Here is a 17,711-nt window from a genome sequence, read left to right as displayed (position 1 = left end):
GTACATTTAGACTCTGGACACAGCCGTATAGCTAAGTGTTTAGTCTTGACAGGACTTTTGCTTAGTGACACAACACTATTTGTACATACATAGTTTAAATGGTCACTTTATGAAGTGAGAATATGTAACTACCAGCATTGAGCTAAAATGCTAAGGTGCAGTAGCAGAAACTAGTCATAATGTCAGTGAATTAATATTATAGAGCCGTGTTTAAGGAATACCTTAGTGTTAAAAAAATGAGACTTTCCCAATTTCCCAATTAATATTTTGTGGTTTAATTTACACTTTCCAGATGTTGCTTGATTTCAACTAAATCAATTGAGAACTTGATTTTTTATGAAGAAAGTCAACATTTATTCTATGGAGAAATCAATTCACTGCCAAGAAGAGAAATAATCTGCAGAGATTATTTACATTTACTGTTTTCTCGTCAGCAGCGTCTTCATCTGGATGAGATTACATTCATTCTAGGCTGCAAATCTTTAAGAAAGAGAAGCAGAATTAATAAGTTTCAGATCAGCTGTGCATCCATCTTCTAATCCCGTGGATTATTTCAGTTCTACTTCACTGTATTCATTTCTGTGATGCTAAATTTGGGAAAAGATGAATGCCAACATATTCCTCCTGAGTCCATTAGTACACTGAACACATACCGTAAAGCTAACACCAGAGACGCTGCAGGAAATGTGTCAAAATGCTCGTACCCTGAACAAACCCTCCTCCCTCTTTTTAATACATTTTACAAAGATTGCTCTAAATGAAAGAATGAATACAACCCAGAAAATGTGTCAAATTTGCTTTGTCTTTTTAATAATTACTGTCAGGCAAAACCCATATGACCATTACATTTATGACAGGTATTCTTGCAGACAGGACAGAACTCAAGGGGATCAGAGCCAGTGGCATGGCCACACCTGACCACTAAAAAGTAAGACATTCATCGTCATTAGATTGTTCCAACTTTCACATAGAGTTCACAAATGTATTTTTGCATTTGACTCGTATCAAACACAACAGTTTTTCTTGATTACCTAGCAAATTCTAAAGACCTTGATACAAACAGCAGAGTAGAAAAAAACATTGTATAATAAGAAGAATTCCTGATTTTATCTTAATTTCCTGTCGAGATGCAAGATGTACAATATATTGCTTTCAGGTGCTCAACTCAAAACGGGTACCCCAAGTCTCCCAAAAACACATTCTTCAGTATCGCAGTCTGCCCCTTTCACTCACTTTCTCATCTCCTGTAGTCACAACACGGGGGGGTGGAGGGCAGTGTCACCGACCTGGGCTCAGACTAGTCTAAGCGTTACACCACAGGGGGAGCTGCCATTTAAAGAAGATAAAGGAGCTAAAAGATGAACAATCACAAAGATAGGACCAACAGTATTGGCCCCTCCTCAAAAGTGCAGCCTCCCATCACTGATCATCTATCAAAGTGTCAGAAACTCATACTTTTTGCTTCTTTTCACAGAAGTGAAACATAGAATGACTACAAAATAAACTAAAAAACTATTCCTGTTCACTGAGAGCACAGGACACAGTATCCAGTCATAGCAGTACACTTGAGGAGAGGACTTGATGACATACAAATGACACAGGGATGAGTATTAAAAGTTTCCAGAAGTGACATTTCACAATAATTAAAAAGAGCTGAACAGGAGGCAACACAGAGTCTGAACTTTATTTGGTTCTGTCACTTGATTCACTTTCATTCGAGCTGAATCTGATATTTAGTGCACTGGCATCGTGTGTAGATACATAAAACGCACATGAACTTAGTGTGATAAAATCCTCCAAAATCCAGAATCTGTGTTGTCTCTGAATGTAAAAATGCTGTCTCAGGAGACTGCCTGGTTGATTCCAGACTCAGACATGAGCCTGATTTTTTTTTTTTTTTCTTAAATCTTAGAAATAAGGACACACACAATGTGGTGTTCAGCAGGACAGAGCCAGACCTGCTCCCACAGTCTTCGGGCCATTAACCAGTATGCTGGTCCCACAGGCCAAGAAACCTGTGGCCTCATTTATGAAAAGGTTTTTGATTTTTGATTTTTTTTTTTTTTTTTTTTAAGTGAAAAGGTTCTACATATGAGATTTTCAGCCACTAGATGTTGCAGCAGAGCACCAAAATAAACGAGAGCCCAGTCATGTTCTCAGCATGGTGTCATTAAACACACACCTTTTTGTCAACAAGGTAAGTACACTAGGCAAGCAAGAGGATGTACATCATGGATATTTCATTGGTGACTGACTGATTTATTTTCTTAAGATTAGTAACATATTCAGCTCAGTAGGGAGCCAGTTCTTTGATCTACTGTTTGACCTAAATGCATGCAATGTAATCATTAGCTTGCTAACCGTCCTGCTCAGCCCAACTAAACATCAAGTAATATAAAGGTGACTAAAGTTTGATGGTTGCGACTGAAAGGGAATGCCTTCAGCTGCACACTTCAAAGTGGAAAGTTTCACAAGGAGGGACACACAAGCACTAAGAAGTATGTGCAGCTGGACAAACTACCAAAACAAAGAACGGAGAATCAGATTACAAAACACATGGAGGCAGTGTGGCTTCAGTCACTGCTCAGGGTGCCATTACTGCACCGCAGCTTTACAAAACAAACAGCTGTTTGCTGACATGTTTATGTTCAAAACCTCATATGTGGAAACTTTTAAACGATCCAAATCCGAAGATGTACATGACAACATTTTAAATCAAATTCATCAATTATTTTCCTTGGCAACATTAGTCTATTTATACCATTATCATCATCTGTCTCATCTGAGCTATGCTGTTAAAATTTTCACCTTGCCTCATGATTGTGGCTGTCCTACTGCCCTCATTGCTATCTTTTTTTAGTACATCACTTTCAAGTGATTGTTTAATGACATCTGGGAAAACATCAGAGAAACTTTTTCATAAATGCAGCCTTCAGTTGCCGTGCACAGGTCGACATCACAGCGAGAGGTTCCTAGGCAGACCTCTGGGTATAGAAGAGAATATAGGCCTGAGTGTTGCACACTTCCTCCACACTGCAAACCTTCATCTCAGAGTCATTACAGTGGACCCAGAAACCTGAAAGAGGGAAAAAAAGGTTAACTACGCAGCAGCACAACAGGCCTTTGTAGTCTGATCTGAATCAAATCCAGTCTCCTCCTCACCTCCTTCCGTATTGTAGCAGTATGCGGTGTAGTGCCCTGAGCCAAAGCCTTTACCATGATGCATAACCACAGCAGACAGATCATAGGTGTAGCCTCCTCTGTGGACAGAGTGACCTGAGCCTGTGCAGCAGTATGGTTTGATGTTCAGAACTTGGTCAAAGGCCACATGGACGCCAATTTTCTCCCTATGGTTCCGCCCCGACCATCTGTACAACAGGAAGTAATTAGCGTCACAGGGACTCTGATGTATCATGATTAGCAAATGATCCTGTGCTTAGGCACTCTGATTACAGATACAAAAAGACAGTATCTACAGTAAACAACAGTGGTTTTCCCAAACTGTTATAAAATAAAAAGTTAAGTAACTGGAAAATAAGAAATTCTGTCTGACGAGGGACTTGCCTGAAGCGTTTGAGGTGCAGCCGTAGAACCTGAGGTAAACGGTAGATCAGAAGCTGCTTACATGCCTCTGAGAGAACTAATGGTTTGTGGGATGATTTCCGTCTCTTTTCTGTCAAACCATGAAACAATGAAATGGCACGTTATTCCACTAATCATTTCAAATGCATATATTATTTTTAAAATTGGTATGTAAGGCCTAATAATGCATTTAAATTGTGTTAAATGTTAAACAGTGGTCAAGCGTCCTGAATGAATCCAGACTGATCCGCCGCCAAAACCTCTGAAACCCACCGACTTTGCTACGTACTGTATGAAACATTGTACTAACTGTTGCAGTGGTTGCAGGCATATATGCTGCCTTCAAGAGCCTCCATCTCCGTAAACTTGGACAGCATCTCGGTGAGGGTGCAGCTGCGCTGGAACGTTGTGGAGCCTGAGCCTTTTCCTATGCTGTGGTATCGCTCTGGAAACTCCAAAGACAGATCCCAGAATGGCTCAACTGTGTTAGACTTGTGCTTACAGGACAGACACGTCACCTACAAATACACAACGAGAAGAGAAGAAAAGCAGGTGAAGACTCCGGCCATGAGTGGCTCTCATACCATATCAACACAGCATTAGAATATTTCAAAAATCAAAGTGCAGATGACTTTTGTTGTGGCAATGGAGAAGTAATCAGTGTTATTAGCCGATGTATTTCTGTGGAACACATTATTTGGGAATCCCACTGCTATAAGTTTATATCAGGGACACTGCATCCTGAAAGTCTTTTTTGAGTGATACTGCAAAATAAAAACAAATGACTAGTTTTGGGCTCATATCACATCTTATTTATAAGGAGGTGCTGTGTATTCATACTTGGTCTCACTGTTTCACTCCTTGGAGTTTAGAGGCAGGTTAGGGGAAAGGTCTTCTGGGTGTAGATAAGCAGCAGCAGGAGAAGCCAGAATGGGTGACTTTGGGGGTACGAATAAGGTTGCAAAAGGTTTCTAATTTATATTAGCGCAATAACAATCTGTATTTGCATGCAATGATTCAGTATGTCAGCGTTTTGTAAAATACATGCAACTACCGTAGGTTTAACAGCAAGTACTTTGGTCCATGTCAACCACACTATAAAGTTTTAATATCAGCAAATACCTGATGTATCAACCGTCTCACCTGGCTGAGTAGCTGCCCGTGAAAGATGGTGTTAAGAACCTTTAGCACTTGTTTGGACAGTTTCCTCTTTGTGATGGGGATGACTATCCTGCGTTTGGAGCCCTCTGTGTCCAGCTCCTGCTGCACCTTGTCCAGCAGCTCACACAAGAACTCCTGGGCGTCCTGCTGGTCGTACCCACGGAAAGCTGGGATGAGGTTCCAAACAGAGTGCAGCATGGCAAAGGGAGACACTAAAGACCACCGGCCTGACCACATGACCCTGAAAAGTGTATGTAACTCATGGCACAGAGACATCTGCTGGCGGGTGGAGCAGCGGGGCTCCTTGGGCTGGACCAACTCCGCAGCCTGTGGGGAAGGCAGGGCACTTTCTTTTTTGCCCACTTGCAAATTCCAACTGCCTGCCTTCCCTATGCGTCCAAGAGGGCATCCTGACAGTGCTGTGTTGCCACTGCTGACTACGCCTCCTGTCACACCCTTCACCCCCTGGGAGTGATTGGTCTTGGCCAGCAGTTCCTCAGTCTCACACAGGTCCAAAGTGAGAAAACACTCCCTGAATTTCTGCAGGTGGCTCAGCACTTGCAATATTGAGTTCATGTAGCATGTGTTCCCCAAGTTGCGCAGACCAGTGACACCCGGAGCGAGTCTCCGGCGGGTTACCGTGTGGGTGGAGTAATATCTCCTCAGCTTAGTAGCTCTGCCATTCTGAGGAGCCTTTCGGGACAGGGTTAGAAGGGAAGGCTTCTTGGGAGGAGGAGGTAGCCGTTCTGGAGGGTCGCGAAATTTTCGAGGAATGAGTGTGATGGTTGAACGTGGCGCCTGAGTAAGAAGCCTAGCACTCTTTCTGGGAGGAACATTTCCAAGTTCTTCCATGAGTCTCCTTTTCACATCTTTTTTTTGTCTTCTAGCTTCCTCAAGTTTCTCTTTGCGTTGATTCTGCAGCTCCTGATGTTTGCTGATCCACATCTGAAGCATCTTCCTGAGAAGTGCTTTCCTCCTGTGACGAAGGGCGAGCTGCATGGCAGGCTGTGGCCCACCTTCCCCAACCCACGGTGTACACTCCCCTCCAGTCGAAGACCGTAGCGAGCGTCTGCCTGGGCTGCGAACAGTAGAAAGCGCCCCCCTGAGGAGTTTGAGGTCTCCTTCCGCGTTATCATTGAGTACATAGTCTCCACAGGCAAAACAGAAGACGTCCAACTCACGCACCTCCATAGCCAGTGGGTGGTGTGACTCCTGAAAGTGTTTGAGCGAGTGCTCTTCCATGAAACGTCCACAGGCCACATGGGAGCACTTGAGGCAGGCCCACACTGAATCCGTGGTGCTGCAGTCGACGCAGTGCCATTTTTGCGGGTTGAGGATGGAATGGTCATGGCCCAGACGAAGGCGCCCCACGTGCTTACAGCGATCCATCTCTTCTGATACGCATGTGGCCTCAGTGATAGGACACACGTCCTGTAACCAAGCTGCAACTCATTCTGGGTAAAATTTTTAGGGGAAAAACAACATAAGATTAAGCTCTGACCATGCACTGCCAAGCTATGCTTATTATGGTGTATACTGGTATTTGAATTAAAGAGCATACACACCCTGTATTGTATAGAAAGTGTCCAAAAATTAAAAAGTAGACTTACTGTAAAAGTAGTCTGCTTGATCCGATTTGGGACAATACATCACAACATCCACAGGGAACTCAACAGTATTGTTCAGCGTGATCACCCATGTCCACTGTCACCACCTGCACCAACAGGCACATTCTGACAAACAGGGAGGAAATTAAATTAATAAAGCATAGTTGCACCAGGAGTCTATTAATTACACAAAAGCTGTGTCCTTTACTACAGATTTTCAATTTAAGAATGAGGCAATGTTCCAAAAATATGAAAATAAATACCTACAAAATAACAATTTACAAACAATACAAATAAAATGCTTAATGAGAAAATGATGTGTTTCTCCGCTCTAATGATCACCCAACATTTAAGAAGTTCTCAAAAACACACACACACACTTGGACTGGCTGTTCACTAGTGTGGGATATTAAATCCTTTACAATAGTGAAAATATGCAGATGTTTAAGTTTATGACTCTTGTCAAATTTTGGGCTTTGAAATTTTCCAAAAATGTAAATAAACTGAATGATTCAGTGCATTAAAAACAATATTAGACCCTGAAAACATGCGACTGAAAAACTCTGATCAAAATATTGCGTCACAATTTGACTGTGATTTCGCTTTTGACTGTAGACATGCAAAACAGACTATATGAAACCACTTGATGAATGCTGACGGTTTCATACCAGGGCTGCTACGGTATCAGATTTTCACCACATGATTATTGTGGTCCAAATAATTCACAATAACAATATTACTGTGATAGCCATAGAAATGTGAAAAAAATGCTATCAGTCAGATTCATCTTTAACTGTTCACTGTTTATATTTTATATGTATACATATTTTTTTTTATTCTGGTTGTTTTTATATTTATATAGTGCTGTTTTTATATTTATAGTCATTTTACGTATTTCGTAGGTTATTGGGCTTTTACTGGGACCAAGGAAACTAATTTCGTTCCACCTCATGTTTTTTACATGTGTGAAATGACAATAAACCTCCTTGATAATCCTTGAATCCTTGGATGAACTGAATTCAGAATATTCAGAATTCTCTCAGAGAGAAGCTGCAACTGTAAATGTACAAGAGTGTACAAAAAGCATATTTACATGTAATGAATTGTGAAAAGTGAAAAAAGCAGTAAAAAAACAGTTACACAAGGCAATGACACTTGTGCTGGTTTATGGTATATGGTATTATCATATGTGTGTTATTAACATGATATATTTCATTTTGTAAATGCCATACTTATTGCCAACACAACTATGTCACAAGCCCCCTGTTTCATACAATACCTTTCCTTCCACTAAATGCTTAATGGTTTTGAAAGGTGCTTCCTTGACTTCACAGAGCGCTTGTGATGGGTGGTCCACCATTAACAATGTGGACCTGTAACGTCCATTTCACATATTGTACAGTACTTGGCTATACAAATAAACTTGTCGTGACATCAGGCAGGGTAAACAGAACTGCTCAGTGGCAAATATTTTAATTAACGCAAACTAGAGTATAGTTGTTTATGGTGAAACACGTTATATTTGTTATGGTGCATATGTGCGCTGGTACTGAGAAAATCTGACAATGAAAATAAGCCAATTTAATTGAAACACAATACAGGGAGCTGATTTCTGTAGAGACACTATTTAAAGCTCTTAAACGGACAAACTTGCAGGCAGAAATGTTGATATGAAGGAAATAGGCGAGTCCATTTAAATTATGGTGTTAACCAGTGTAATTGTCTACCTCACCAGGACCAGCGCTGTGTGAAACCATTCTTCTTACTTTTTGTTTTCCTCTTTGTGTAAATCCACTACTTTTAAAACTCGCATTTCTGATGAAAACATATAATTAAGTTGCAAGTCGATGCAACTGGTTTCTATTTTCTTGCATACCCAAATTGTGGTATGGTATGCCGTGCTATTGACGCTGCGCTATTGGAAGTGTCTATTAACGCGTGTGACGTTGATATTCATAAGTGTTACAATATGCCAGCTGTGTCTGTCCGTGTTTTAAAGCCAGCTGTCTGGATTAGACTGTCTGGTTCTTCACGCCATGCTAGCCTACTCCTCCAACACCATGTTCAGCCAGAACAAAGAACAGTCAGTGAGCCACTCTCCAGGAACATCCAACAACTTTGTTGGTGTGAGGCAGCCCTACGAGCAATAAGTTAGCTTACGCCGCTAACCGCTAGCCAGAGCAGCTCCGCACAGGATTAGCGTTGCCTAGCCTTTTGCCGTCTTATCTAATAATATACTTTGTTAAACACAGACGATTCCCGTGGGTACCAAGTAGCTAACATTTATGTTATTAGCTCGCTACAGTGGCTAGCATTAGCTACATGGCTAACGCGTTTGCTGAGGACAATCGAAGTTAACCTGACGGTTGCTGTTAGTCGCTAACGTTAACTATTAACACTGTGCGGCTTAGCTCGCTAGCGAACTGCGCCGTTAATCATTTAAAAAGTCCCTGGTGACTTTCATCACAGAAAGCCCGTTAATGGGGTGTAGCTACATTAACGCCGGGCCTGATCTGTGTTCGTTACTACATTTGTAACATCTGATAATGGAAAATCTGGGTAACGTTACCATCGCCAACATGCAGCCATCCGGTACACTCGGAGCTGATTGTTGTCCTCCTCACAGATTGAACAACCCAACTCTCGATCCGAGCCCAGACCCTGCTGCTCTCATTGGACTGGGACTGAGCGGCAGCTGGGCTCTCATTGGCGGAATGGCTGAACAACAGGCAGCAGGATGGACCGTCCATCCGTCCACCCACCGAGGCCACATGGAACAATAACCGAGGCAAGAATGCAAACCGCCGGGCATAGAGGGCAACCGCTCCTGAGCCTCTGACCCCAGTGTCCCCCAAAGCCCCGTATTTAGCCATGTGTCAGCTGGTTGCTGGTAATCTGATAAAATGCTTTGAGGATGTGATGCTTAATGTGGCGTTGAAGCTGTCATGTGGAAAGGGACATGTTATAAAATCTAGACTTGGGGACTGTGATTCAAGTGATTACGGGGTGAAACTGATGCCAAATAGTAATCCAGCACAAGACTGCTTTTTGTGTAACAAAAAAAAAAAAAAAAAACACAAAACAAAAAAAAACTCATCAATTTTTTTTTAACATTTTAGAAAATTAGAAAATTTGTATATCATCTTTCCCTGAGAACCCTGATTCAATATTTTGTAGAAGCACCATTTGGGGTTCTTTATTCAAGATTCAAGATTCAAGAGTCTTTATTGTCATTATGCAAGCATAACGAAATTTACTGTATGTTTCTGCAAGTTGTTTTTTTAATTAATTCACTCACTTTATTCCCTGTTAATCATTTCAAGCTGTCAGGTTCACCTTTCTGCCAGTGGAGACTTTGACATGTCAAACACTAGTGGTGGAACAAGCAGTCATATCCTTTACTTCAGCTGAAGTCGTAATAACGTAGCCCTTTTTGAGTAGAATATATTACATTAGTGGATAATAATCATCATTGGATTTAATTGATCCCGGTTTTCTTTTAGTTAGTCCGATTAGACTTACTCATACTACTTCATGGAAGTCGTTTTGACATGTCAGGGTCGGAGGCACTGGTGTAAATAATAAAATTAAAATGAAATTAACCTGATCAGAGACCTCAGTCATTGTAACTGTATCTCAGATTTATTTTGTTTTTACAAGTCAAAACTCTTATCATGAAAAAGTCTCCTGAATGTAAACCATCGATGAACTGAGATCCTCAGGTCTTTGCACAGATGCACAGAGACGTCACTGTATGTACTTCAATAAGGTTTTTCCTGTTCAAAACCTTATTAACTAATTAAACATAAACTACCACCCATCACAGGAAATGCAATAAGCCAGTAGAAAGACTATTAATTCTGTGTTCATTAGCTAGATCTATACATGGCTAGAGAACATTACACCCCCAACAAGAGTACATCTGAAGTATGCATGTATGATTGTAAATCATAGAAATCATCACAGTATAAACAATCAGACATACAGAGATTCATGCCATTTTTTTTTAAGTCTCTTTATTACAAGATGCTTTCAACAAATAGGAAGATCATGCAATGGTGAGGCCACAGAAATGGAAATAAAAAATGCCTGGAAACCATGCTGATCCACAGGACCAGAATTAAAGCAGTACAAACATGAAAAACAAGTCTCTCCATTGGCAACGATAGCTCAACGGACATTACTTCCCGGGATTTGAAGTTTACGAAGTTTGTTGAACAGCTCCAGGTACTGAGTCATGGTGTCGATTGAGTCTGCTGGTGCAAAGAGTCCTTCGGGTTTGGCAGCAAACACAGATGGCAGTTCGGGTACGCTGGAGCCGAGAAAGGACTGCATGAACTCCTTCATAAGATTCCAGCAATCCCCTGGGATGACACAGGGACAATACTCCACCTGAGGAAACACACCAAGAGTTAATGCTGCCACAGTGGTAAGGTGTACTGTTTCCATTGCCAGTAATATAAATTTGATGACATACCTCTACCGATATCCCTCTGGCACTGGAGCTCATTGTTACAGTACCGACTTTTATCAAAAAGTCACAGTAGCGGTATCTAGCACCACGACACTCCACCTTGTGCCCCTTGGCATTTTGGAAGTGACTTTTTAGTTTCACCATGAGAACATCAAAGTTTGCGTCAGCTATCAGGTGGGGTCCACCTTCAAACAAAGCCAGGCAGCTCAGGGGCGTTTCAGAGTTGTGCATCACGTATAAGAGCTTGGAGGGCTGACCTGTAACAGACAGGCAAGACTGACTGTCAGAGGAGAAGTAAAGGTGTACAATAACTCAAATACTTGTACAGTTATGAAGTACAAGACAACAAACTACTAAAATATGACAACAATACTAAAACACTGAAAAAACATTCTTTTGTCACATATTTTTAAACCCTGGATCTTTGCATTTAACAGATTAATACTTCATTTTGGAATTGATAATTGTCGTCTATTTTTAATACAAAGTCTAGTTAACTTGTCACAGAAACAGCAGTCTGTGAAAACATGTATATAACATCTTTAGTCTGTGGCTATGAACGAGACAGCAGAAACCCTGCATCACAAACTGGGGACTTAACTGGGACTTTCTAAGTAATGTTAATGAGTTGCATTGTGTGAATTGCAGTATTCGGGGATTCGGGGGAAATACTACTGAATAAAAGTCAGGACATGTTAGCTTCTGCTGCTTGGACTATGACCCTCTATATACTGTAGCCCCTACATCGTCTAAGCACGATGAGATGAGTAATGCGACCGTAATGTTCTCAAACAACCTTATCAGAACGACTAGGTTAAATATGATGCTCAAAGAAGTGGAGATTAAAGCGTTACCGCTAACATTTCCTGTTGCGTGGTATGTCTCGCAGTCTACACAGAAGCTGCCCTGCTTCACAGCACTCAGCTGCTCCAGTTTCTTGTGCAGCAGATCCACTGTTTGCTGCACACTCTTCCCCTCAGCCACCGGCACCTGGCACACACTACGGGACAAACAGAGCACCGCATTCATGTAAGAAAACAGCACGAAAAGGACCGAGGAGCCAACTAACACCTGCTTGTTAGTCATGGGCATGTAATGTTATCACAGCTTCTCCCTGTCTTGCAGAGCATCGTATGAATGAAACGGAGCGATACGCCACAGCCATGTGACAGGAATAATATGTGCGGTGGTTGAGGGGAGATACTGAAAAAGGAACAATATGTAAACTTAGAAAATAATGTTCCAAACACTTAGTTATTAGATATCGTTAAAGTTATGAAATAACCATCTCACCAAGTTACCCCCATTGATGTTCCAAACTATTATCTTGGCTTTCGGTTGAATACTTCCGGGTAAAAAGTGAGTCTTCCGGAAAAGGTAGTCTTAAATTAGTGTGTTTAACAATTCAAACAGTCAAGAGACATTATAGACAATTCATAATGGTGGATATTTACACAGCGTTGACAAAAAAATATTTAATGGCAACAAAAACAGCTAATGTTATTTGTTCTTGGTGGTATTATTTTTTTTTTTAGGTGACGCAGATTGCGTCACTTCCTTCTGAGATGGACGTCTGCACGTGTTGAACGCTCGAGTGTTTACAGTACTTGTTAATTGCAGACTTTAGGTGGCACATGCCAACAAATAAATACCATCCTTGTAAGTACATCTTCTTTTAAACTACAGAGATGCCGAAAGTGAAAAAATCCAAAGGCGGAGGAGGAGAGATGAGCGGAACCGCCGTGGCGTTGGCTGATCAGATCCTGCAGGCGGACACGGTACGAGCCCGAGGCCGAGTAAAGACCAGGGACAGCCGGGCAGAAGCCGAGGATAAGTACGTAGACGAGCGTCTGTCGCGGAAGATCTTAAAACAGGCCCGAATTCAACAAGAGGAGCTTCAGACCGAATATGGCCTGGCACCAGAGAAGAAGAAAACACCAGTCACGGTTCTCGGTAATGTTGCACTAAACTGACAAATGTTTAGATGGTGACACTGTAAGTGTCCACGTGAGCAAATTTATTGAGGATTTAGATCATGGGAAAGCCTTGTGAGTAATTTGTAGTTTTATAAATTATATTGCAAAATTATACTACATTTAATTGGTGAAGGAAAGTTGACGCACAGATCCATTCAAGTACACGCCTATCAGCCACAACATTAAAACAGCTGACAGATGAGGTGAATTACATTAATAATCTGTTTACAATGAAGTGTTCTGCAGGGGGAAACTTTGAGTTCTGGCAATCATGTGGATGTCCTTTGATACACACCACCCACCTAATCATTACAGACCATAGCCACCGCCCCCACGGCTACAGCTGTTTCTGTCAGCAGCCCCCCCCCAGCTGGACAACGTATATTGTCACATTTCCTAAACAGCTAAGGAAGCAGGTTGTTTTAATGTTATGGCTGATCGGTGTTCAGTGTGTTTGATAGTGATAGGTAGAACGCTCTTTCAGATGATGGACACAGTCGGGGCTCACCTTCTTCATCTTTTAATCAAACTTTAGGGTCTGGTGCTCAGGACGCAGACTCGGATGAGGAGTGGCCTGCCCTGGGAGCAGCGGGCGCTGGTGATGGAGATGCTATGTGTGACAGTGAAGTCGTCGTTGATCCTGACGATGAGAAGGCCATTGAAATGTTCATGAATAAAAACCCTCCAGTGAGGCAAGATGCAAACTGACTTTATCTTGAAACTAGCTCTAGAGATGGAACTTAAATAACACGACATGAGCTCACTTTCTACTTTAAATGCTTACCTGTGTTTTCTTTTCGTGTTCCTTATAGACGGACCTTAGCTGATATCATCATGGAGAAGATTACAGAAAAGCAGACCGAGGTAGGAACAGTGATGTCAGAGGTGTCAGGGTGTCCAATGCCCCAACTGGATCCGAGGATAATAGAAGTGTACAAAGGTGTCAGTAAGGTGAGTTATGTCAGTTTTCTTTGCGTGAGCACACAACACACCCACCTGCGGCATAAAATGACAGATACTTAAGAAATGAAAACCCCTCAATAACTGACTGAAGTAAAAAAAGTAAAAAAATTATAAATACAAGATGCTTCAATAGAGTGAACAAGTAGTCGCTCTGAGGTTCTGTAATTATAGTGAATCATATAGTACTGTCCCCCTCCATATCACAACACCAGTTGATCACATTTGAAAGATTTAGGATGAATGAGTTAGAGGTGCCCTCCAAAATCATGAATCAACAAATGACTTATATTTGTGTTCTGGAGGCTCATGTTGGACAGAAACTATATTAAAATGTTTTGTTTTTTTCCTTTCATTTTGTCCAATGTGTAGGTCCATGTGAATTTTTTGGGTTTTTTTTTTTGGACACTGATAAACAGAAGAAATTAAAATGACTAATAAGGGTTGTGGACTAAATCTGCGCAAGAGGATTTTTAATTAAACAACCTTTTGCAAATCAAAAACTTGGTGCCTGACTGTAAATGTGAAGTTCTCCCAGAGAGCCATTAAATGTCATTTCTCTTTTCAGGTTCTGTCAAAATATCGCAGCGGTAAATTGCCAAAGGCTTTTAAAATAATCCCAGCGCTTTCAAACTGGGAGCAGGTTCTCTATTTGACTGAGCCTGAGAGCTGGACTGCAGCTGCTATGTACCAAGCAACCAGGTGAGTCCTTTGTTGGTTTAGGTATGTCTTTACTCCATTGTGGCATTTTAATGTGGTAAAATGATTTTTTTTTTTTTTAAATATGCTTTTGTTATAGAATCTTTTCATCCAATCTGAAAGAGCGAATGGCCCAGCGGTTTTACAACTTGGTGCTGCTGCCTCGAATACGGGATGATATTGCAGAGTACAAGAGACTCAACTTTCATCTGTACAGTGCTCTTAAGAAGGCTTTGTTCAAACCAGGAGCATGGTTTAAAGGTGAGACAGAAAGTTCAACTGTGTTAAAGAATATTTACATTTCTTAAGAGCGAGAAGAGAAGAATTAGTCAGTTGCTTAGCTGATCAACAGAGAAGATATTGACAATTATTTTAATAATTGATTAACCATTTTAAGTCATTTTTCAGGCAAAAATGCCCATTTTTTTGTGAGAATTTCCTTGTGATGATGAATTTTCCTTCCTTTTCATTACCATACATCATAATTAGCTGAATATCTCTTGGATTTTGACTAATGGTTGGATAAAACAAGGTATTGGAGGATATCACCATGTGCTCAAAGATACTGTTATAGACATTTTGATGTTCTTACAGACCAAACATTTCAATCAATTAATCAGTTAATATCAGTCAATTAAAAAAGCAATCAATCTCGAAAATAACTGGTAGATTAATCTATAATGAATATAATTATTAGCCCTACATTCTCGGGGCGTGAAGTTGCTCTGTTTGTCTTTGTACAGACAAATGTTCAGGACATGTTTAACCTAGTTTATCTCAAAGACTGGAAGCTGAGTGAAACCGTTATCCTGGCTCTCTAAAGTGAACAAACATGCCTGTCAACATCTGTGAAGATATTTGATTCATGCGGTGTATTTTGTTCATGTAAATTACAGTACATTTTCAGTGGTTTCAACCGTTGGATTGTAAATAATATCTCACACAGTAGTGTTGAAGTGAAAATAGTTCCCGATATGGCTTTCAGACATGTAAACAGCAGCCATCATGTTAGGGATTACTAGTTATTGTTTCATTAAATGCCCAGTGAACGTTGGGCTAAGCTCTAGTCACATGTGACCCTTGAAAATAAAAAGTGGGTGAAGTGAATGAAAGAGAGGATTTCAGAGCTTGTTGCAAAAAAGAAAATACAACCTTTCAGGGCTGTGACACATCTCTAATTTCAGCACCAAATTCAGAAATTGTATTCTGGGTACACTGACAGGATTAGTCAGTGCTGACAGGGTACGTAACACCATTGGTTCTGGAAGCGCAGTAATTAACGCACACAAATTTAATTGGGTCAAATTATCCTTCATATATCTAGAATTTGTTTTGGCCAATGATTACTGAGGATTTTGTTTTAATCCTGTCAGTCCTGTGTATTCGTAAACTGTCCCAGTTTGGTAACACTATTTTCCACTAACATCCCATGACCCATATTTTAAAAACCGCCAGTATGAGAGAACACCACTAAGTGGCAGTGTTGCACCCAGATAGACTGTACTGTATAGCACATACAGTATGAAAGAGAGAGCTACCTGACCAGAGGGGACCGGTATTTTCCATTCATTCTTCCATTAGTGGAGTTAATTATTCACTTTAGAAATTCCTTTCTGACTTGTAAATAGAGTCCTAAGTATGAGAGGGAAACTAAAGTACAAAAGTACCTGAAAACTAAACACACATGGATGTTTTACATCAAAGTTTGTCATCATGGTACTGAAACAGTTTTAATGTGTATGGTGTTGTGTCGTAAATGGACTGTATTTTTAACGCTAACAGCTCTGTTAATCACACAACCATATTGACTTCTCTCGTGCCATGAGTGATCGTAATACAAAAACCTGGAATCTTTCCCATCTTCTGTTATACATCCTGTATAATTTGTATGCAGCATAATGGAAGATGTAACTGACTTGCATTATTGGAAGAGTAGGATGCTGTGGTTCTGGTGATTTACTGTTTAGTTCCTTTACTAGGGGACTAAAATTGAGGGTTATCACTGACTTCGCTGCATCATTTTTTCCCTTTTCCCCCCTCTGGAAGGTTTGAATACTCTTTGTAATACTTGGTGTCTCCTTTGTCACGCAGGTATACTGATTCCTCTGTGTGAATCTGGGACCTGCACTCTCAGAGAAGCCATCATCATCGGAAGCATTCTCACAAAGTGCTCAATCCCTGTGCTTCACTCCAGGTAAGGTTTCCTTTCCGTGCCTCCCACCAGCAGACAGATGTCCGCATCGTATCATTAGATGGAAGATTCAGCCAGTTATTCTTGAAAGCTTTGTATTGTGCAGTGTTGGCAAGTTAAAGGTCAAAGTAGAATAACATGCAAGGCTATATAACATGCACAATCTCCCTTGTCTTTCAGCGCTGCAATGCTTAAGTTGGCAGAGATGGAGTACAACGGCGCCAATAGCATTTTCCTGCGGCTCTTGCTTGACAAGAAATATGCCCTGCCTTTCCGTGTCCTAGATGCCTTGGTGGCCCATTTCCTGTCCTTCCGCAGTGAAAAACGTGTGCTTCCTGTGCTGTGGCATCAGAGTTTCCTCACCCTGGCTCAGCGATACAAGGCTGACCTGGCCTCTGAACAGAAGGCGTCACTGCTGGAGTTGCTGAAGATACAAACGCATCCTCAGATCTCCGCGGAGATTCGCAGAGAACTGCAAAACTCTGAGTCGAGGGATATTGAAATTGGGCTCCCTATTACAGTTGACATGGACTGAGGACCCATTCCTGCCTGACACGTCCTCCTTCGCCTGTGATTCAAGTGATGCAATGTTTCTTCAGCATGGAGAAAACTTTATCAAACCAAACTGTCCAAAGAAAGGACAATTTCTAACATTACAATGCCCCAGAGCCACAATTCTGTTCCCTGCTTGGATGAGCTTGCACATTTAAAGATGCACATCAGTATGTAATGTAGATGTTGTAATTTCATTACATGAATCTCTGAATTGTATGCTGCGTTTGCATTGCAGTGATATCCCAGAAATAAAAACACTGGTATATGTGTACATTTGATTAAGAGCAGCTTTGTTGTTTTTGAGTAGCAATTTGGATTAAAAAACAAATTGAATTCTTGAAAGTTGGTCAGGGTCTCCATTTTCTCCTGACAACTATCTAAGCATTACACAAAAAGAATGAAAGACAAACTAAATTGTAACATGTTCAAACTGGTCATCATGACACAATTAGTAGCAGCCTGGTTTTCAAAGCATTTGCTCGACCTACCTGCCCTGGTTTCTTCAG

General features: G+C 41.0%; 3 protein-coding genes across 3 annotated transcripts; 1 reads left to right on the top strand and 2 right to left on the bottom strand.

The window, feature by feature from the left end:
* Positions 1–783: 783 nt before the first annotated feature.
* Positions 784–9,075, bottom strand: usp49 (ubiquitin specific peptidase 49). Its single transcript, XM_046383727.1, has 7 exons — positions 8,920–9,075; positions 6,354–6,476; positions 4,726–6,197; positions 3,893–4,100; positions 3,565–3,673; positions 3,163–3,368; positions 784–3,076 (listed from the first exon to the last, which is right to left on the bottom strand). The coding sequence occupies exons 3-7, from the start codon at positions 6,130–6,132 to the stop codon at positions 2,973–2,975; spliced, it is 2,034 nt and encodes a 677-aa protein (XP_046239683.1). The 5' UTR covers positions 6,133–6,197; positions 6,354–6,476; positions 8,920–9,075; the 3' UTR covers positions 784–2,972.
* Positions 9,076–10,360: 1,285 nt separating this feature from the next.
* med20 (mediator complex subunit 20) lies at positions 10,361–12,217 on the bottom strand. The gene is made up of 4 exons (XM_046383770.1): positions 12,118–12,217; positions 11,679–11,824; positions 10,828–11,081; positions 10,361–10,742 (listed from the first exon to the last, which is right to left on the bottom strand). The coding sequence occupies exons 1-4, from the start codon at positions 12,129–12,131 to the stop codon at positions 10,521–10,523; spliced, it is 636 nt and encodes a 211-aa protein (XP_046239726.1). The 5' UTR covers positions 12,132–12,217; the 3' UTR covers positions 10,361–10,520.
* A 146-nt stretch (positions 12,218–12,363) lies between these two features.
* On the top strand, positions 12,364–17,476 carry bysl (bystin-like). The gene is made up of 7 exons (XM_046383744.1): positions 12,364–12,777; positions 13,336–13,492; positions 13,613–13,751; positions 14,329–14,462; positions 14,560–14,720; positions 16,551–16,653; positions 16,831–17,476. The coding sequence occupies exons 1-7, from the start codon at positions 12,513–12,515 to the stop codon at positions 17,183–17,185; spliced, it is 1,314 nt and encodes a 437-aa protein (XP_046239700.1). The 5' UTR covers positions 12,364–12,512; the 3' UTR covers positions 17,186–17,476.
* Positions 17,477–17,711: the final 235 nt, after the last annotated feature.

This window comes from Scatophagus argus, chromosome 3 (assembly GCF_020382885.2).
Source record: "Scatophagus argus isolate fScaArg1 chromosome 3, fScaArg1.pri, whole genome shotgun sequence".
In the NCBI taxonomy this organism is placed as follows: domain Eukaryota; kingdom Metazoa; phylum Chordata; class Actinopteri; family Scatophagidae; genus Scatophagus; species Scatophagus argus.
This window is presented reverse-complemented; position numbering and strand designations above follow the sequence as displayed.

Coding starts and splice junctions, on each gene's coding strand:
- usp49 (XM_046383727.1), bottom strand. CDS start 6,132: ATGGATCGCTGTAAGCACGTGGGGCGCCTTCGTCTGGGCCATGACCAT. Junction 3,369..3,564: donor CTGCACCTCAAACGCTTCAG/GCAAGTCCCTCG, acceptor CCTGTTGTACAG/ATGGTCGGGGCGGAACCATA. Junction 3,077..3,162: donor CTGCTACAATACGGAAGGAG/GTGAGGAGGAGA, acceptor TCCCTCTTTCAG/GTTTCTGGGTCCACTGTAAT.
- med20 (XM_046383770.1), bottom strand. Junction 11,082..11,678: donor CGCAACAGGAAATGTTAGCG/GTAACGCTTTAA, acceptor TGTCTGTTACAG/GTCAGCCCTCCAAGCTCTTA. Junction 10,743..10,827: donor CCAGAGGGATATCGGTAGAG/GTATGTCATCAA, acceptor GTGTTTCCTCAG/GTGGAGTATTGTCCCTGTGT.
- bysl (XM_046383744.1), top strand. CDS start 12,513: ATGCCGAAAGTGAAAAAATCCAAAGGCGGAGGAGGAGAGATGAGCGGA. Junction 12,778..13,335: donor AACACCAGTCACGGTTCTCG/GTAATGTTGCAC, acceptor ATCAAACTTTAG/GGTCTGGTGCTCAGGACGCA. Junction 16,654..16,830: donor ATCCCTGTGCTTCACTCCAG/GTAAGGTTTCCT, acceptor CTTGTCTTTCAG/CGCTGCAATGCTTAAGTTGG.